This window comes from Galleria mellonella, unplaced genomic scaffold (genome assembly GCF_026898425.1).
Source record: "Galleria mellonella isolate WM207_F2 unplaced genomic scaffold, CSIRO_AGI_GalMel_v1 utg33, whole genome shotgun sequence".
Taxonomy (NCBI): Eukaryota; Metazoa; Arthropoda; class Insecta; order Lepidoptera; family Pyralidae; genus Galleria; species Galleria mellonella.
In genome coordinates, this window is record NW_026442079.1 from 9,150,269 (window position 1) to 9,172,765 (window position 22,497).

Consider the following 22,497-nt stretch of genomic DNA (forward strand, 5'->3'; position numbering starts at 1 on the left):
TCAATTCCACAATAAATATATTTATATTGTTAGTTAAAAACACCGAAGCATATATTAAACACGTTAATAAAGAATTGTGCGAGAAATAAATTATTGTGCATTTGATTCAATAGATCGTTTTCAAAATTTTTATTAGTTAAAAAGCAATTTAAAACTCGGCATGATAAATAGCTATTGACATTATAAGAAAATTATACTTAGTGTATAAAGCTAAATATATATATATATATATATATATATATATATATATATATATATATATATATATATATATATATATATATATATATATATATATATATATATATATATATATATATATATATATATATATATATATATATATATATGTATAACAAATAAATGATTACTGAGAAACATGTTTAAATAAAGCGTGCTAACATATTTCAATGAATAAAAAGCTTAATAAAACCATTGTTACAGCAAATGTATTATTTGGAAAAAATGAAAAAATATAAAGCTAAAGAGGTATTATGTATGCAAAATACAAGGCAAACAAATGAGAAGGATCTAATGAAATAAAATACTACAGTAAAATAAAAAAAAAACATATCCCTATTTTTTGTTTTTAAATCGCAGTTACTAAAAACGTAAAGGATTAAAATAATCCTGTGCACTACATTGGTATTATATCATATAATTTCATAATAACCTTCCATATAGGTCTAAATGTAATTACGTTAAATGAAATAATATTATATAAAAAAAAAAAAAACGCTGCAATATAAAAACCGCAAGCAGCAGCGGTGAAATTATAGAGCTATAATTTATAATCTATGTAAATGTGCGAGACTCGTCAATTATGAATGATAATGAAATTAAATAAATATTAAAACGTTTAAATATGTACCTTATTATAACTTAGAAACGATAACTACTAATTAAAATAAACGTCAATAATAGTGCCGATTCCGGTGAACTAAAACTAAATTAAAAGTTAATTGTAATAATTTAGTTATCGTGTCTTCCGAAGAACAAAGAGGGACGGTAGGAACGTTTAGTGCTATCTCGTTCTTTATTTGTTTCTGAAGCTATCTTATCTGAGGGATACAGAGTGACTACTAGGTGATAGAGTACCGTGAAGTAATCACATAGGTGTTTGTCTAAAAAAAAGGTAAAAAGTGCTTTATCAAATATGTAAAATAAAATTCAAATTTTAGTCATAACATCTTTGATTCCTCTAGAATAGTCGACTGGACTAATGATATTTCTTTCTCACTTGTATTTTTTATATGTTCTATGAATATTTTTTTACTATTTTCTATATCATCATCATTAGTAAAGGGGTAGTCCTACACTGCGTTTACCCATACGGAGTCGCAACTCGAGAACCTTTATTTCTCATCAGTTATTACTTCTTTGAGCTATGTGACCAGCCGATTGCCACTTCAGCTTGCTTATCCTTCGAGCTATGTTACTTTGGTTCTTTTGCGGATGTCCTCGATACGGATTCTGTTACGCAATGAAACTCCGAGCATAGCTCTCTCCATAGCTCGCTGAGTAATTTATAGCTTTTGTATACAGGCAACAGTGCAGGATAATGATTGGTTTCCATAAGTCTTCATCGATCATTAGAGGATTGCTACAGAAACAAAATAATAAGTTAGTATCACCGGGATCAGCACCAATGTTTCCACCAGGGTAGAATTAGATATAAAAAAAAAACTAAGAACTTAGGTCAGTCCAAGCGCAACTAAGCGAGTGGCCTAGGCAAAACGGCCACCGTGTAATAAGATATTGATTTTAACCAACGCGACAAAATATGAATTTAACGTGAGCTTAACGTAAAAAAAATCTAGTCTATCTACACTGTCTTCAAAGTAATTTAATGATATATAAAACAGTTAAATTTTAAAAAGCACTTGGTTTTATTTTAATTCGATTGGGTCAAACAATACAGATACTGTCTCGGCCAGTGGGCCCGTCTGCTGCTACCCTAAGTCATGGGTTGCTTTTACACAAACTGTGTACAACCGCGAAATTCTAGATTATCATCCTCTGTCTACTTTTAAATGTCACATTACACTAACCATATAAAAAAAAAACCTTACAATTCAAATACCGTAACATAATAATTGAATAATAATACTTAGGCTGACTTCAGGACTCTATAATTATGTTTTTATTCTTTTTCCCCTTTATTAAAAACTAAACCTTAATAATATCAGCTACGCAAATAGATCAGCATAAATATTTTTATAGATAATTGTAAATTAATATTAATTGTACATTAACATTATATTCGTCTGTGTCGTTTGTTGCGCAATTGTCTTCATCTTGTGCAATGAATTGCTGTCTTTTCAATGCTAGCATCGTTCAATGGAATACCATATATTAATGTACTAGGTATATGAATAAGGCATTAATATATACGAATAAACATATAAAATAATCTAATTATCTATTCGTACGTTATAATATACTACTATTGAAGCTAGCAGTGAAAAGAAAGCGGTACAATCTCGTATGTTACTGCCATCTGTTATGAAACGTACGCGCAGTGCCGGAGATTGAAAATTATTACCGCCATCTGGCAGCGAGCGGTATCCTCGGCCGCCAATAGCGACATCTATGTCAAAATAGACTATACTGCGGGAAATTTTAAATGTAGTCAACTGCACGTTTTGGTTAGATCACCTTATGTCTTCACCTGAATACCAAGAAATTTAAAATTCAGATATCGCTAATCAAATGAAAATTGCACCGTGAATACCATATTCAAGCAAATGAAGGAAGTGCCCACCGGTCACCGCAATTAACAAGTGGAAATGTTTATATAAAAAAAAAATATCTGACAAAAAATATTCCATGTATAATATAAAATGTGAATTGTTAAGATGACACTACCATCATACTGTTAACAATATTCACAATTGTGACGAAAACAATTCAAGTGATGTTTCGTTTACAAACTTTTCAAATGTTCTACACTTCACCTGCAGACAGCAGTGACGCGGGATTGAGAAATGAGATGTCTTTCAATCTATTAGCATTAATTTTGTATTCACGATTCAACATCCATTTGATTTTAAAGTCCTCGACTACTATTACAATAGTAAATAAGTGACTTATATTTTATCGTAACGACATTGTCGTAAACTAAACAAAACTTTTGACAACACGGTTGGTACCGTACAAATTTACCGCAATACATCTTATAACGTGGAGACACACACCGAATTATAAACATAAATAATATGTATGTAACATGGCACTGCACATATTTTCCCTTCAAAATCAAAGAGAAGGTATAATCCAATCGATGGGATGAGGGCGTAATAACTACTGCGTTAGCTTTACAATCAGATAAGGCTATCTATGATAATTAACATTAGGTATATTGTCGGTGTAAGTGAAGAATTGTATAATTGAATTTCACTTAATCACAATTTACTATTTACTGTCAATATTTATAAAAACGTCGACAATAAAGTTACGTTGTAGTTAAACCAACTAAAAAAAAAAAATTGTAAATCGCGATTAGCTATATCTCCACCTGCGCCGACGATATCAAGAAAGACACAGATATAATTTAAAATGTAACATCAATGCACGCATTGAGATGTCATGAAATAAGATCTATAATATTAAGAACGAACGATTCCAAAAACATCATATTACATCCACCATTAAATTCATAGATTTATTTCAATTATAAATTATTAATAATACGTGAATTATTAAAACCGAAGTGTGTGCAGGTACAACGCTGCTAATTTTAAAATACACGCAAACTTTTAGTGGATAAAATGTAACAACTGTGGGCGGAGACTGTGTCACAAATCATTATGAGGACAAAAATTATTTTAGCTTAACTATATAAAACACGGGGAAAACTGTAACATACTATACACACGTTATAGTCACACGTAATCCTGATATTTGGCTTGTTGCACCATAATTCCCGCTAGAGGGCGCATCACGAAAACTGACACATGATTTCAAATATTTCTGAATAATCATTTAAAATGTGGCTCCGTAAAGTGCGATTTTATATTTTAGATAAGTAACATATCTATCTTCTTTCTGTCTGTATGTAGAGTATGAGTACATATGTATAGAGTACATAAAATTTTGTAAAATTTTATGTACTCTAGAGTAATTATCTCTAAATAAGAATTTAAATTTAAATGCTAACTAAATTTTGTTAATTTTTTTTATATCGCTGTATTTTTTTTTATTTTTATAAACATGGGAATAATCAAAAACAAAGTATTAAACATTTTCAGAAATACTTTGTTCCAGAGGTGGTCTGAAACAGGATAAATTACGAAATCTGTTGCATCCGTTCGTGTTCAAATATAAAAACAGTTCCACTGGCCTGTCCCAAAGTAACATCGAATGTTGTTATATCAAAGTGTTATATCGAAACACTGTTTCAACATCAACGACTGTTCTAGAGCAGAGAACAGATGCTATCTCTTTCTAACATAGGTTAATTCCATATGCTAGATACGTGAAGAGAATAAATACTTCCTGTAAGATAACAAGCAGAGAATAGCCACTATCTCCTGACATAGGTTAACTCCGTATGCTACATATGAAAAGAGCATGTTTTCTGTAAGAAAACAAGCAGAGAATAGCTGCTATCTCTTTCTAACATAGCGTAAGTCCATATGCTAGATACGAGAAGAGCATGTTCTGTGTTTAGTTAGGTCGATGCAACCGATTGTGAAACTAAAAGTGTTGTTACGGTTTCGACGGAACAGTTCCGAGTTGTTTCTTTGAAACCTACTGTGTTTGAGTGTTCAGATTTATATGCATCACCTCTACTTTGTTCTGGTCAACTTTTAACATTACAGAGCCACTTGTTATATAATTATAGAACCATATTTGGTTTGAATAACATTTACAAGTTATATGTACTTTGTCAGTTTTACAATAGTGCGCTCTATTTGAGAACTCCAATTAGCAATCATTCACTGTACCTAATATACTATAACTGAAGAGAAATTATTTAAAAATTATCGTAATTATAATATAATATTATAAAAGAAGTTTCGATATATTTTGACATTTCAGTTTGAATATCAGAAATTATAATTTGTACTTTTTAAATTACAAATTGGACTTAATCATAATCAGAACTAATTTACAGTCTTCAATATTAGACGCACGACGTCCCAAATTAGAGATTAATACTCTTACCGAATTAATTAAAGATTCATTAATAAACTATCAATTTTATATTGAAACTAACAGATATATTTATTTTGTTCATCTGACGCAATTTTTATATTGTAAATTTAGTAGTAAAGTTAGTGTTTACTAATTAGTAACAGTAGATATATATTATAAAGACCAAAAACTCACTACGCTTTTTAATAGCACGACAGTGGGATTGTGACACAATATGTGAAACAATTGAGCACAATAGTAAGTAGATAAGTGCTTCTTTGGGGATAATGTGTCCAATTACAATGTAATAGATGTTTGTGAATGAAACGATAAGGCATATACTCGTATTTATCAACAATTCATTAATAAAAAATAATAATTGATTTTTGACGTGAAAACTTAAATCCTTACACCAAAGCGTGGTGATAATAGATATATTGTTTCGAGAAGATTCGTGCCCAGTAGCGGGACGATAGTGGGTTACTCTGGTCAGAATGGTTACATTGATGTCAGCATCACAGCCAAACAACAGGACTACTCGAATAGACACATCACGTGTATAAACGCTTTACTTCGCGCACTAGCTCTTACAAGCATGGTAATAAGGGTGATATTATTATATTACAATAGGATTATATAAGATACTGTGTGGATAGACCAATGGGTGTCAACGCCTCGGTTATATTAATATTTAAGGTATCACTGTGACTGCGGGTCGCACTGCAGCAGCCGCACGATGGAGGGGTCGCTCTTGGCGCCCTCTATGAATTCCTCGAGGGAAAGTTTCCCGTCTTTGTTTCTGTCCATCTGCCGGAATATTTTGTCGGTCCTCTTTTCGGGCGTCGACTCGTCCTCCGGCATTTTCATGACGGATCCAACCATTTTGTAAATAGCCTGGAATATCATTGCATTAACATTTATATGATATTTTTTAAAGTAGTTTGTTAAATGGGAACTTTACCTAATGTTAAATCTGAATAAAATTTTAAAGTAACAATATAGAATGATTATCATTAGAGGCAGACTTCGTACAAAGGTAGTTTGCTTGGATAACTCTATCCCATTCGTATTTCTGCCGTGAAGCAGTTATGTTTCTGCATATGCATGGATGTGTGTCGGTTTGAAGGGTAGGATACAGCGAGAATTTACTGGGTACAGAGGAATAACACCTGAGTTCTCAGGAATGGCAACGCATGGGGGTATCATGGGCGAAACAGTATACTCTGTTATGTGTACTGCTCATGTCTATAGGCGACGGTTACCACTTTCCATCAGGTGGACCGTCAGCTTGTTTGCTATTCTAAGTTGCATCAAAAAAAATGAAATTTAGCATGGAGCTATAGGATCTATTGTTTGATAAAAAAATATAAATTGCTTTTCATTTCATTAAATCATCATATCAGTCGATAACTGCCCATTGCTGAACATAGGTCTACTTCATAAGGAGGGGTTTTCCAGTAGTGGTTACGCTTGGCAGGCGGGTTGGCAACCATATATAAGCTTTGGTGTTGTTATGTATGATGACGTATTTTTTATTAAAAGTATTGAAAGGCAACAGTGAAGATATTTGATTTTTTAAACCATTAATTAATAAACTTTATTTAACTCTATCTAACTCTATAGTGTCTCCCACGTTGTTCACGCTAATCTCGAAATTGCTCAACCGATATTAATAAATTTTTGTAAATGTGTATTGTTTGCTACAACTTGAAGACCCAGTAGCTAGCGGTAGGGAGTCAAAACAACATTTGGATCAGCAAATGTTGTAAAAAAAGAATATTCTTTATTCAAGTAAACTTAATTACAAGTATTTTTGTATAGTCATTCTTTTATGATTTTGCAGCCCAATCGAAATAATAATAATAATAAACTCTTTATTGCGCACAATAGAGATGTATACAAGGAGTATTTATACAGAATGTGCATATACAAAAGGCGGCCTTATCGCTAAAAGTAATCTCTTGCAGACGAATGGACAAACTCGACAATGAATCGCATTCCAATCCAAGTTGGATTCGTTGAGTTACACAATGATCAATATTCTATACTTACAGTAACGATTTCTAGCATCTCCTGCCGCGAAATGTAGCCGTTTCCATCGAGATCGTACATGGAGAAGGCCCATTTCAGTTTCTGCTCGAGTTTTCCACGTGACGTCACACTCAGTGCACACAAGAACTCCCGAAAGTCTATCGTTCCATCGCCGTTCGCGTCGAAAGTTCGAAACACGTGTTCTGCAAACTGAACAAAAGTATGCCAATATGAAATTATATATTTTTAATTTATCATATAGGAAAAACGACTAGGCCTTGTATTATTACTATATCAGCCTTTATCTGTCCACTGCTGGACATTGGTCTCCCCTATAAGGGGTATTTTGCCAGTAGTTGCAGGCGTGTTGGCAACCGCAGTTTCCCAATTGTTTTTGGTGATATATCAAACGAAATGCAGCTGTCCACCTCTCAATCATTAAATTCCCTTAATCGCCTCTTAAGACACCCACAGGAGTGGAAGGGCTAGCCTATTCTATGCTGGAGCACACACGGCGTTTTATATTGTATATGTTATATATGTTTATTTATTTAAATTTTAATGCACAGTGAAATTCTATGTATGTTTAGCTTAACACCAGACGGTGTTCTTTACCACTCAACCATTGGGCAAACCGAGAAATAAGTAAGGAATGCATTATTGACTTGAGAAAATATATATTCATATATAACCAACAGTAGGAAATGACAGTTACCACTATTCAGAAAAAGACCACCGTTCTCACTGCAGTAAAACGAAAAAAAATAACCATACCTTACTTGCATCCCCATAAGGGAAGAAATTCCCATATATTTTCTTAAATTCTTCTACAGACAAATGACCACTTGGACAATCTTTTAGAAATCCTTTGTACCATTCTTGAATTTCGGCGTCTGTAATTTGATATATATAATAATTAATATAGAAGGTTGCATTTGTAACAGTGCATTTGATTTTAGTGCACTAAAATTGATAAACTTTTGCAGATGTAAACCTAAAAATTGAATTTATTATTATTGTTATTATACAACTTAGAATGGCAAACAAGCTGACGGTCCACCTGATGGAAAGTGGTAACCGTCGCCTATAGACATGAACAGTACCATGGACATAACAGAGTATACTGTTTCGCCCATGATACCCCCTATGCATTGCTACTCCTGAGGACTCGGGTGTTATTCCTCTGTACCCTGTAAAAAATTGTAATTGTTTAAGTCCCTAGCTCCAGACGTTTATATTAGTCAGGACTTAATTTTTTTTTAAAATATGGTTCCTCCATGTTTATCATAGTAACACCAGTTAATTTTAATGTAATAAACTAATGAATCGATTTTGATAAAATTTCTACTTTGATTGTATACAAGTATCTTTACAAATAAAAAAATATCAAAATTAGTTTATAAATGACAGAGTTGTGAGGTAACAAATAATAAAAAAAAATGCAACGAAACTGAGAGCTTTTGTTTTAAGTCTTTTTTTTTAATCATGACTTTAGAAGAATCATTATGGTACCAAGAGATATAAAACAATATTTTATATTTATAATATTTTCACAGTATAATGAAGCTCCACTGTGATATTACTAAGTATATAGATTAATATAGAGTAATCAAACAAGTCACCTGAGAATTCAGTGTTTTGCTTCAGATCTTCTAATACCTCGGGTTTTAGTTTGCTGTTTTGTTTACCCATTTTTGTATATCTCCTCTATTTATATAATCGGACGCTACAATATGTAACACAACCAATAACCTTTTTCAGTAAATTGCAGCTTGTGCCCTAAAACATAAAATAATAGCAATAGGATATGCAATAAATTTAAACATTTCAAACAAGATGATAGTAACAATATATATGAAAAATTAAAGCCATGTTAAAAAGATCTATTTTATATGCGCAGGAATAAACAGGAATAGAACACGCTATCCTCAGTCTGTATGTAAACTACGCGTGCCTCTACTATAACTACTTACCTAGAGTATAATTATTAAATCTATTTAATAATAGCAACCTACATTGCTCTTAAAAAATATAAATTCTACATTTTTACTGTTTAATAACAGTAAGAATGCAGCCCATTAATATCCCACTATTTGCACCAGTGGGTTGTTAATAAGTTATTAAGGTAAGATAAACTCCCAGCCGTATTAAGCACATTTGAAAATTCCATGGACTTTAATTAGGAATTCCGAATCGAAATTAAGCTAGAGGAATCGGTATAGGCTTTTGAGCTTATTTATGGCATAAAATTAACACACAAAAATATTTCATGTAATAGTGACATCTATTTAGAAATACGCCTGTGATTATAATTATATGATGAAGACTATCAGAATGTAAATGGCAACATCTGTAATATCTGTCAAACTTCAAACATTATCAAATGATATAAATATTCGTCCGAGAGAAACAAAACCTTAATCGTGCAACAATTATATATTTATTACTGAAACCTTTGTATTTCATGATACAAAGTAGTTATCGATTCTTTGTAAATTTCATTTTTGAATTGAATAAATCAAAAATAGATTTCTTTTTATTTAATGTCTTCGGTGTTCTATGGTCAATGTGACAGAGTAACAGTCACTTTTTAAATAGGTTGTCATTTTGAAATTTGACAGTTATATACATATAACGATTAAGGTTTTTTTATACCTTAAGGTATTTTATAATTATATTTTTTGTTTGCAGTAATAATGTTATTATCATCTTGTAATAAATAAACAATTTCAAAAGTAAAATAAAAAAACAGATTTGTAAAAATCAATAGGTACGTACGCTACTAGATTACCTTCGTCACGGTTTTAATTTGTAATATGGAAATCACAATACACTGACGGGCAAATTGCAATAAAAATAATATTAGTAATATTTATATATAAAATTAGAAAGAAGGGTATACCATTAATAGTAAAACTGTAGTTGAATACTTCATTATTAAAATTTGGTTCAAATTGTTTTGTGACCAAATTTAATTTTTGCCAATATAGTTTATCTTTTATGTATTAAAATCGATTTGTAAGAATATTCATATTCAAATAAATAGACAACCAATCAGACATCTTTATAGTTGCAATACAGCGAAATTATGACGTATTTTAAAAAACGACACACTAAAACGTCGTAAAAAAAAAAACTAATAAATATATCAATCATAAATAATCAAATAATGAAATATGTATAAATATATTTATGTTTATAATTATAAGCACCTATGCATTCAACTGATGTATGAAATGTGCTTTCCAGTTGTTTAATTTAAAAAAGATATATTTATTTTTTTATATGTTATATTTAAGAAATGCCTTTTAAACGAGCCCGTTTGCATTGCACGTCAGTGAATATAGGAGGAATAAAATGGATAATTGGACAACAAAACAGTGTACGCTAAAATAACGAGGCAAATTATGAACTATTTTGTTTTTGTAATTTGTATATTATACATGAATAGGCAAAATGTGAATCATTAAAAATATGTATTCTTAGAGATACAACAGAGATTTTATGGGGACATTGTGGTTACTTCCATCTATTACAGGTGCCTATTTACTTTAACCTAATATTAGCGCCCAACGACGCTTACACTAAGATACACCGCGTCTTGATAAATGAGTATACTATGCACTGTAAATACTTTAAAAAACCTTTACTCAGACTTGGAGATTCTTCAATAAGTCGACGAACGTTCGTGAGAAGTTTTGTCAAGACAGAACAGTTGAATTCGACAAATACCTACATAACTAAAGTTTTGAAAGCCAAACGACAACATTTACCTGCCAATTTGATATAAGATTATGTACTACTGTATGTAAATAATGTTCTTCCATACATAAACGACATTCTCCTTTTTTCTCGTTTTCTAAGAGTTGGGAATTGACAATATTCCTGCTGTAAGACAATAATCACAACTATTCGAGTTACCAACTATACTTTTTTAATAATAATTGATTTTTTTTCTCTATTAATTTCAATAAACGTTATCGATAATATAATAAGATCTACAAATAAGGTTGAAAATGTCGCTTATGATGATTTCAACATAAAAAATTACAGTTACAAATACATAGGGCTTATCACAATGTTTTCTATGTTCAAAATCTAGAAACGAACTGCAATATAATTATATTATAGGCCCTCGAACTAAAACAGGGTTATTAAATCCATTTATAAACCTGAGGGATCACCTAATTAATCTGATATTCCTACAACTGCTTAGTGCAACTATTGTAGCTAAATTATATAGCTTAGAATAAACTTATTCTATCACATGTAGGTATTATAGAAATTATTACAGTACGTAGTTACAAATAATTTTGTGCTATTTAAGTAACATATAATTAACGAAGATACAAATTATGTTGTATGTGGATTTAATTACTTTTTACTTCTTTCATTCAGGAAAAGTGAACTATTTCTTTTTTTTTTTTTGCATTCAAAAATGAAGTTTATAAAATGAGCAGCAATTTTAATAAATATTAATTAAACCCACACAAATTAGGTATAAATATAATAAATAAACATACAATAAGACATTAAATATTTTTATTAGGCGCAATTGATTCGCTTCTAGCGAAGAGGTCTAAAGTTTCTAACAAAAAATACTTCTAGAAAAATGTTTTATTTAGATAGAATATAATTTTGTTAAAAGCTGCACTGTCTAATAGAACAAAATTCGGTGTGAACGACGCATAGTTGTACGATATTTTTTGTTGTAATAATTAAATTTATAATAAAACAATCCACCAAAAAATATATACATTCTCGATTGTGCTATATCAAAATTATGCAGCTTTCACAAAACACAAATATGATGTAGAAAAGTTTCAATAGAAACAGTAGACTCAGATGCATCCTAATATTATGTGACACCAGACAAGACACAAATCTTAGCGTAAGTATATTTAGGCGCTGCGCAAACGCAAAAACACTGCGTCGCACATCAGCGACCAATGTTACAATTATAAAATCGACTTTTGTTTATAAAAAAAAAAGCAATAGTTGAGTTTAATGCCCGTCCTTCTCAGTAGAAATTGCATTCAATTTCGAAAATTATTAAATAAAAAATATTCTTATTCTAACCGCCGTACTCCACGATGCTCGTGACTACGGCTAGTGGATACTCTGTCACCGTACAGTAATACATCATACTGATAATGAGAAATAAATGCGACAGTTTAAAAGTAACTAAAAGAGTTCACGTTTACGTAGCGCCTTATAGCGACGATTTACAAATCACTACAGAGATAAAAAATTACGATTTACAATAGTTTTGTGCTGTGAGTGCGTTTCAGTAGTTAAAGAAATCGAGTCTAGTATGGCGAGATTAAGACGAGATTGACAAAGAGATATTAAATGGCCCCTCACAATAAGAAAAGTCAAATTGACCTTCTCAAAATTTTCTTTGCGTTTTCATTTTATAAAAAATTCTTGTTCAGCAACTTGTGTGCTATGTTTTACTATATATAATAAATTATTATGTTTACAATGTTTTATGTCTTTTAATTGTCTCCTAGACAATTAAAAGAAAATTTCACAATGATTTTTTAATAATAGTACTTGCATTTTGCATCTAATATTAGCATAATTTTAAGATACCTCGTAATTACTTTTTTTTATCATAAATCAAACCTATCTCAATCTTAACAAAACATGAAGTACTGATAAAATGGAGTAAATCGATTCAATTAAAAATCATCGAATTCAATTCACAACTGTTGTACATAACTGCCACACAATTGAGCGTGCCTAGTGCATAACATATACTATCGCATCAACGTACTTACGTTGAAAAATTTAGACCAATCGAGAGCATTATCTTAGGAAGTCGATTAGAAAAACCACAAAATTTGACACGTCATCATGTTTTCTTATCAGAGCGGCCACTTAATTAGTATCTAGATACTACTAGCGACTACTTCGTAGTCGTACACTAGCTAATGACACAACATAGGCCCGGGTCGCGTGACGTCAACAATGTTAAACGAAAACTGCTGTATGAAATTTCATTTCTCAATCACTGAGATATGTATATTAGATTGAAACTTATATTTTATATGTACTTAATCAGTAATGTATGAATTTACGTCAGTTCTTTGTTCACGTCCACGACGCGTCGGTGGTTTAAAATAATATTATTTTATTTAATAATCCAATTAAATTTCCAATTTTGTGATATGTTATGCAACACCCTGTCTACGAGAGCAACCTTCAGGTTCATGATGAGTATTATTGATCCCGCTTCCCTACTCGTATAAAATCAGTCATTTTTCGATCATTTTTTTTTTGTAATTTGATCTTATTTACTTTGGTGGTTTCCCGCCCAAGTTCAAGCAAAATATTGAGGTGATGTTATTAACTACAAAAAAATGCAATGGATTAAATTATTTTTTTCGAATATACCTATATCAAAAAGTGTTTTTATGTAAAAATTAGTACAGTACTACCCATGTTTATAAGTTTTGACTATATAAATAGTCTATAACCACTTTATATAATTTACCATAGCATGACACGATATTATACGGTTTTATCGTCACGATATAATACAAGAAAAATGTATGCAATTGTATGGAGACATTCCTAATTTACTGCGAAGGTTTCGTGAACTTGCACGGAAATCATAAACATTCCACAATCAAACGCGTATTTTGGTCTTATTATTATATTTTTTGACAATAAAATAGGAGAATATCATGCTATGCTACAATAAATTATAAAACGTACAATTAATAATTTAATACAATATAATACTGATCAGCTCTTGGAAGATTTAATATTTGCCATTCAAGTGTCCACCATATGCCGAAAACATTCTTATAATCTTCGGAACACAAGCGAGACAATTTTTTTTTTAAGTTTTTATTAGAGCAGTGCATTTCTTTTTACGCAAATAACCTTTACTGATGAACTTATAAACGTGGGAGACATGTTTGTAAAACTTAAAAGAATAAAATGATTTAATGATGTTACACTAAAAGTAGAAAAACACTTAGACACTATTCAAAAACATAATATTCAATTAAACGTGGAATGTATCCTTAAGACATAAGTTTCCAGTGCATAAAATTTGTAAATTAAATGTACTCATACCCAGCGAGCTTGTATGAATAGATTGATGAATGTGGAGGAAGCGAAAGTGGTCTGTTTCTAATCTATCTGAATACTTTCAAATTGTGTTATTTTAAAATAAAATGTTATTGAGTTAGTCAGATTAATATTTCAGCCATTATCCCACTGCTGGACATAAGCCTCCCCCATAGAACGTTCCTAACACTCCTGCATCCACTGACTCCCTGCAATGCATTTCAGTTCGTCACTCCATCTAGTGGGGGGTCGTCCTATACTGAGTTTACTGCTAGCTGCTGTTGCTGCTACAAGAACCTTTCTTCCCCATCGGTTGTCGGTTCTTCGAGCTATGTGACTTTGTCACTTCAGCTTATTTATCCTTATGCTTATCCGAATTAGTCGGATATTATATAATAACTATTAAAAACAGAATGTAAAGATTATAACGTAGTATTGCCCCCACCTACTATTTTGCCATCGCGTTTATACTTTTGATACACAAAATAAATAATTAGTAGAATCTAGCTGACTATAGCAGACTAGCTATCAATAATTTGTGTGTTTACATTTGTTTACGTCTAACTGAATTGAAAATAGAAAAACTATTTTGTAGTAGCGATATCCGTGCTTATTTTAAGCATACCTACCATTTGGCTGAGTAAACCACAAACATTAGTAATTTACATCGACATTTCGATCCATTGTATTTTCCTTTTTTTTAATAATAAAAAAAAAAAACTATAATATCTGAGCATTAAGCGCATCTATAAAATAACAGTATTAAAAAATGCCTATGTTTAAAATGAAACATATATTTTGTGCGTATTTATGTGCGCATTGCATTTTGTTTCACGCATAAATTTATTATTACTAAATATTTAGATAATTTAAATATAATATTATGACTTCCTCTCACATTTGCACTGAAAACTTAATGTATGCATTAAATCGGTGACATGAAAATAATCATCCAAAAATCCTCGCGACCCTTCAATGTGTTCATGGCCAATGGGAAATAAGAAATAAATAAAGCAATTACTATAAGACATAATTTAAGTACTAAAAGCTAATATAGTCTTAATGACTCAGGACTAGGGCACACTAATATGATTTGGTTTCTCATGTTAAGAGAAAATAGTCATTGTCTCCTGTCACTTTTGGTGTAAGCTCAAACAGTAGGGACATATGCTTAAATAAATAGAAGGCGCGAAAAACTCAAGAGAACGTAAATGAATGATCAGAAAACTATTTACACAGAACTAGAAGGCACAGTAGTGGGGAAATGGTGTGAGACGCCTAAATACCACAGCGTAGAATAGAATAGACGATTATATAGTATAATAATACTAGAGTTGAAATCTCAAACACCTATTTTCATAGCCCTAAGTGTATAGTGAGAAAAAAATAATTTCTTTATTAAAGCTCCGAAATTATGAGAGGGTAAAAAGCCCACGCGGACCAGTAATCAGCTGGTCCGCTACTGATTGAAAATTGTTGACAAATAAATTAGTTACACCGAATGTAATTGTGAAACAACACCGATATCTTTTAAACAATTTCAATGTAAAATATTACGGTTACTTAAAACTTACGTAATTCGACTTAACGTCCACAGAATGGATCAGATCGATGGCTGGTACGTGAAAGCACGCACGCTGTACTTGCGTACTCGACACAGCGATGTCTAGTGATGTCGCGATGCGTGCAACTATATTGTGTATTTATAAACCGATCTGACCGACTCTGTTCATACACCACTACACTAAATGTTGCCTTAATAGTAAAATATTAAGATTGACATTATTTTATACCGTGCAGTATTCTTTCATTGGATAGGAAAAAGACTGAACCAGATAGACCGAGTACTACAGGGAATAATCGTATATCTAAGTCGTGATTGGTTCGGATACAATACTTATTCAAATAGCGAAGTGGACAATCCGACAGCGACAGAAAATTTATTAGTTGACATACAATTATCATTCTTATACATTTATCAATAGGAATGGACATTTTCAATTTTATTAATACTCAAGAATTCATTGACGCCAAATTCGTTACATCAATGCTTTGCTTAACATTACGTTTTTATACAAATCGACGAAAAACATGTGTCGGGGTAAGCTCTTGGCGAAGCGCAGCGTACAATCGTGTAGTGATTACTAAAATATCGCATACATTTCAATTGTTTCGCTTGAACATACATTTTATCGATTTGATTCCGTTTTTAGAGCAGCGATTTCTGTTGGGAAACTACGAGCGTAGATCAAACATGCAGATGCAATCAATCGATTTGCACTGTGTTTACTTTGTCCATTTGTGATCTGCAATGGCAATTACGCACCGCCGCATACTATGTGTACATTACTCAAGTACCTAATACGCGTTTAATAAACAAATATTTGCTGTCACAGCTCGCTCGCTTGCTTAGATTTTATTTATTCATTGTCGGTTCCTAAATCCAACGAATTTATCGAAATACAAATAGCTGTGAAATAGCGGGAGGAAATTCCATTTGAAAACAATCACAGCAATATAGAGAATATTATCAAATGAAAAATATTTTATTCGTTGAAAAGCAAAAGTTTTCAGAAGTTTTATAAAACTGTTGAATAAAAATGCAAGCGAATGGAAATATTGTTTTGCAAACTCCGTTGCACGCGACGGCAACAATAATACAAATAAAAGGTATAAAACACTGTGCCTTGCGCCTTTGACTAGACTCTACTATTTTGCAAAGAAGAGACAGTTTTGTCTAAACCGACGATTTTATGTTTGTAGCCGGTACCTCTTGTAAACTATTTCATCGTTTTGGTCTATTTTTCTTCAGTACACGGCGGCGGCACAGGCTGTGATATTTATTCCCACATAGTCCTGAATATATTCGAACAAATGTAGGCTGCACTTCACGGAAGCGAAACGCGCGTTGCGTCAACACAATTTCCACGGTTATACGCACACTCTGCCGACAGTGAGCCACACACAAGTATATACGAAAATACCTTGCAGAAAAGTGTACATCGACAGGGCCGCAATTCTCTTTTCATATATTTCAAAATAGTATGAATAGGATAGTTTAACACATTGACATGTACGAACGATCCATCAATCAACACTTGACCAATATTCCATCGATACATCCCTAAAGGATTTGTAGTTAGATAAATTGAGACCCTGGTCGTTTGTACATACAATTAGCACATACACTACAGTATACAGCGTGTGGCCTACTGTACTCATGCCAAGCCAACACGACAGCAACACGACACAAAATTTATCTCTACTCATTTTACATCCACATTCAAAATTGAATTCTGAAAAGTATTTAAATTCTACACAATATATTTTAAAAAAATCTCTTCGAGATATAAAAATTTTTTTCTTCATTTCATCAACCTTTAGTATAAACCCGTGATTTGCCGAAGTGCGCGCGTAGTTTTTTTTATTCTTTTTTTTACTGAAACCTATTTACAGCCGCTGTGTGTTCATTGTACCGACCATAGCGGCGTATAGCCCGATGCTTGCTTAGAAACCTCCCGACCGCATTGGGAAAATCTGATCCCAGATAAAAAACGAAACGGTTCGCTTTCAAACTCTTTTCTGGTGCTGTCGTGTGGACAAGACAACGCCGTCGGGTTATCGTGAGGTATACAATGTAGGGGTGGGTTTGTGTGGCCGGGCCGTGCTAGTGTGGACCTTAAGCCCGCTTAGGGCGCTAACATCTTTGAAAGCTCCTCATCTTGGAGGCAGCCCTTGAGGAACTCGTCCTGCGTGAGTTGTCCGTCGTTGTTTTCGTCCATCTTGGCGAATATGTTCTTGGCACGCTCCTCTGCTGAGTCGGCTGGCCGGTTACTCGAGCACGCGCCTAACATATCGTAGATAGCCTGCAACGAGATTAACGCTTGAATTAAAAAATGTGACGGGTCATTGATATATTTTTTATATTAAATACTTTTTATTTATTATTGATGATAATAAATTTAATTCAGACCCGCAGAATCGATGGAAACTAATACTCGTACTAAGTTGGTCGGAATTAATACTCAATCGAATAATATCATGTTGTTTAAACCGTAATACTACTTGAGAGCACAACTGATGAATCCGTTTAATCAGTACATACTTTATGGTTAATTAGCACACAAATAAGTCCGCGTGATTCAGTGTATATAAACTATTCTAAATGTTATGTAAGGATTAATTCAAATCCTTTCAGCCATTTAAGCGTGATTTAGTAACAAATATACAAACATCTTTATAAACTTTTAAATTTATAATATTAGTAGGATTAATTAATTAATAATTATCATCGTAGCGAATTGTAAAGCCCTAAAAGGTGAATTAGTTTTTATAACAGCAAATTGATTTACAGTTACTACAGTTACTGCTATATATATATATATATAATACGCAGTTAGGTAGTGTAAAATCTAGGATGTAAAGAAAAGTTTAGCTGGAAGAAGAACTCTTTAAAGTCACCTTGTACTTTTTTTTTGGATATTATTATATCCATACTAATTACATAAATAGGAAAGATTTGATTGTTTATTTATAATGTATATTTTCAAAAACTACTGAACTGGTTTTAAAAATCTTTCAACTATAGAAAACTACGTTATCAGTGAGTAAGGTTACACATAATTTTCGAAAATTCTATTTACGCGCAACGAATATTTCCATACGGATTAACTGGTATAGATTATTCTATAATAAAGTGAAAAAGTACCAGACTTATCACGAAAAAGCAATGTGACACTTCTTAATCGAAAGTGTCTCTTAACATTTTCATTAAAGTATAATTTCAAATAACATAACCTATAATTTAAGTAAAATTTTTATCAAAAACATTATTAAAATAATATATATGCTTTAATTAACGTAAATACGTAATTGAATTAAATTTATTTACTACTACTTTACTAATCCGGTCGATATTATTGTGCTAATCACTTTGTTTCCCCCATCTTTAATTAATGTTATAAAATATCGGAGATCTTATACACTATATTAGAAATAATACAATATATTACAATTAATTATCTTACACGTGTATATCAAGGGACTTGGCATGATAGGCTCGATCAATAGATGTAATGTAATAGGTGTATCGAATTTCGAAAGGATATGCGCTTATAAACGAACAGTACTTGTCAATATATTTCAGTTATTTTATTAATAGTAACATAATATCCGAAACCATACTACGAAGTGTCTAATTGTTAACATGTTCTTGGAGGAAACTAAATTTATTAAAACAAATATCGGTAAATGACAAAGCACTTGAGTCACCCTCCGTATCACGCATACATTAGTCAACCTTTCTAGGATTTTATTACATTTTAGATGAGGCGAGGGACAGGGCTGCCATCGATCTGTCTAATCTAGGATTCTCTTAGTGGAAAGTTCGTAAACTATACTAGTTTAGATGAAATAAAAGACGCCAAAATAGACCAGCTGTGCTCTCATCTACTTTAAAAGGGAAAAAGACTTGCATTTATAATGATAAAACGATAGATAATACATTATTATACACAAACATTCAATGTAATGACAGTTTTATTAAGTTACGTATTTTGTAACTTAGTATTATATAGGTAGAAAGTTCACAACTCTAGGCAAGGAAAGGTGCTAAACCATGTCAAAGCGCCGGTCATGTCGTAAAGACTACAAAGCAGTCTAATAGGGTACCCGTTGTGTCGTAGAAGCTACACAATATACCTAATGTAATTTATCAATTTCAGATGTCATTACTTAAGAATGAAACTATAAAAAACAATGTATCTGCCGTAGAGTTTATATAAAATTTTCATGCGTACCTAAAATTAGTTATTAATACTGGCACTACACGGTATTTTATTAAATAGAGCTATTTTTACTCGTTAATAATATCGTTTTCAACCGATTTCAAGAGAAAGGAGATGGTTCTCAATTCAGTTCTATATATATATATAAATAATTTCAGCTTGGTTTTATAGAAATTTTATTAAAATTGGTTTAGTCCTTCAGTAGTTTTTAAATTGAAATAACTAGTTTTACCACCATGGAAGTCAATGTTTTTTATAGAATAAAATCTACTTGTTTGAATTTATCCATAACAAACAAAAACTAAAATCTCTGTTTTTTATCATTTTAGTTCAGATAAAATTAGTGCGAAGTTTAATTTGTAACCATTGAGCGATAGTACGAGTATACGTATTGTACTTCCACATATATAGTAGCTGTCCAGAGACTTAGTCCGCGTGCATTAATGTATAAATTATCCCAAATTAAGTTAGGATATAACCTATCCCTGTGCCAAATTTCATTTAAATTAAGTAACATACATTTTCCCAAATCTTTACGTTTATATAAGTGGAATATTATTTACAAAACCTTAAACATCTAATAAACTTGTTTTAGCTATTGTAGCAGTGTAGTCTCTTTATTTATTTTTTATACAGGTTGAAATCGATATCGTTAGCATATCTACCGACTTCAAACAGTTTCTATCCTTAAAAAGTCTTATAACAGTTTATTTTTCGCTTTTTGGTTTTTATTTCATATTGTTTTTGAAGTGGGTTTAATTTTTTTAAATACTCTGTTTACTTTTCCGTTTTTAGTGTAGATACCTGAATAATTCATAAGCAATTAGTAGAAAACTATATAAAGCTATTAAACTGTCATTATATCATTGCAGAACCATAAGTTAGTTTACAAATTAATTATCTGTTATATGAATTTTAGTTTATTTTTTAACTATTAGTGTGAATACTACTCGTATCTAACAACTTTTAACTCTCGTTAATAGGATAACCGACAAGGATAGCATCAAATAATAATGCACATGTTTTAATAATCGTGACAGAATCCTGTGGCTTCTATCATCAACTCAGCAGCCTAAAATGATTATTTCCAAACGCATCACTCAGTGAACTTGAAGGAACCTAAGAGACGGTCTATACATGCTTATAATATCCAAGGAATTATCCTCTAATATTTAAGGAATTGTGTTCAGAATCAGTTCAAATCAGTTCAGCAACAATTATTAAAAAAAAGATATAGAACCTTTCCCTTTTTTGAAATCGGTTAAAAATATAACAATGATATTTCTGTGACAATTGCAATTACGGTAATAAAGGATTTAAAATGCAATTTACTCGTATATATATTTAAATAATTTAAAAAACTTATTAAGCCATTTCAACAACGTCATGTCTGGTTTGAAAATTCAACTATATTGTTAAATTAAGGTTCATTTGTAAGCAAACAATTTTACCGTTTATTTTATTTCACAGAATTTCTTAATGCATATTGCTTTGGGGTAAAGCGACAAATTCCAAAACTATATTTATGTTGTAAAATATATATGATATCATTTCTCCACGAATTAGTACCTAAACCTAGATCAAAGTTGTAAACCATTTTAACTACGTCACGTTTTTTACAATCATTAGACATTCAGCTACACATGAGGACACTGACCTCGGTATTGAGTTTTTCATCCAATGTATTGTTGTTTCCCTACTCGTCTTTTATTATTCATTAAGAATACTTTTGTATTGACATATTAAAAATGAGAAACCCACACAGAACCAAATTATATATATATATATATATATATATATATATATATATATATATATATATATATAAATAGATTTAATAATTAGTAATCATAAAACAACATACATATTTTAAATTTTGTTCCAAATTCAATAAAAAATGGTAGGAAATTTCATTAAACATTTAAGAATATACTATAACCCAGGATTAACAGTTCGACCTACTTATGTAAAGTTAAAGGCTAAATTACGACTTTGACTTGCAAGATTAAAATTTCTTCAGTGCCATGAACCTATATAGCTGTGCCAACACCTATTCAATTAAACTCCTATAACCACACAAGTGGCTCATACTGGCGCGCAATTTAACAGGTAGCCGTCATATAGTTTCATTAAACTGTAGTTATAATCACCGGCGGATGTGGCAGTAAAATAACAATTCATATTTAAATATGAACTATAAGCGACAGAAATACGTCAGAAAATATATATGAGTTACTTTCTATTTATTCATGTTGTTATATTAATAATCAAGTCTAATTGTATGTCTTTTGATCATTAAAAATAAAATAAACAAATCGAATAAGTTAATACATCATCATCATTTCAGCTATTACTCGTCCACTGCTGGACATAGGCCTCCCCCATAGACTGCCATAAGGAACAGTCCTAAGCCATCTGCATCCACTAACTCCCTACAATGCATTTGTAGTCGTCAATC

General features: G+C 31.4%; 2 protein-coding genes across 3 annotated transcripts in view; both read right to left on the reverse strand.

Annotated features, from left to right (window-relative positions):
• Positions 1-320: 320 nt before the first annotated feature.
• Positions 321-22,497, reverse strand: part of LOC113520549 (neurocalcin homolog) — a 133,930-nt gene continuing 111,753 nt past the window's right edge. The window contains exons 2-5 of the mRNA XM_026905916.3: positions 8,793-8,949; positions 7,945-8,063; positions 7,192-7,380; positions 321-6,033 (exon numbers count right to left, since the gene is read on the reverse strand). Of these exons, the coding sequence (XP_026761717.1) occupies positions 5,839-6,033; positions 7,192-7,380; positions 7,945-8,063; positions 8,793-8,862 (573 nt within the window). The 5' untranslated portion in view covers positions 8,863-8,949 and the 3' untranslated portion in view covers positions 321-5,838. The remainder of the gene's footprint in view (positions 6,034-7,191; positions 7,381-7,944; positions 8,064-8,792; positions 8,950-22,497) is intronic.
• LOC113520529 (neuronal calcium sensor 2) overlaps positions 11,180-22,497 on the reverse strand; it is a 122,882-nt gene continuing 111,564 nt past the window's right edge. For both annotated transcript variants that reach the window (XM_026905888.3, XM_026905896.3), the window contains exon 5: positions 11,180-18,119. In XM_026905888.3, coding sequence (XP_026761689.1) covers positions 17,943-18,119 — 177 coding nt within the window. In that variant the 3' untranslated portion in view covers positions 11,180-17,942. The remainder of the gene's footprint in view (positions 18,120-22,497) is intronic.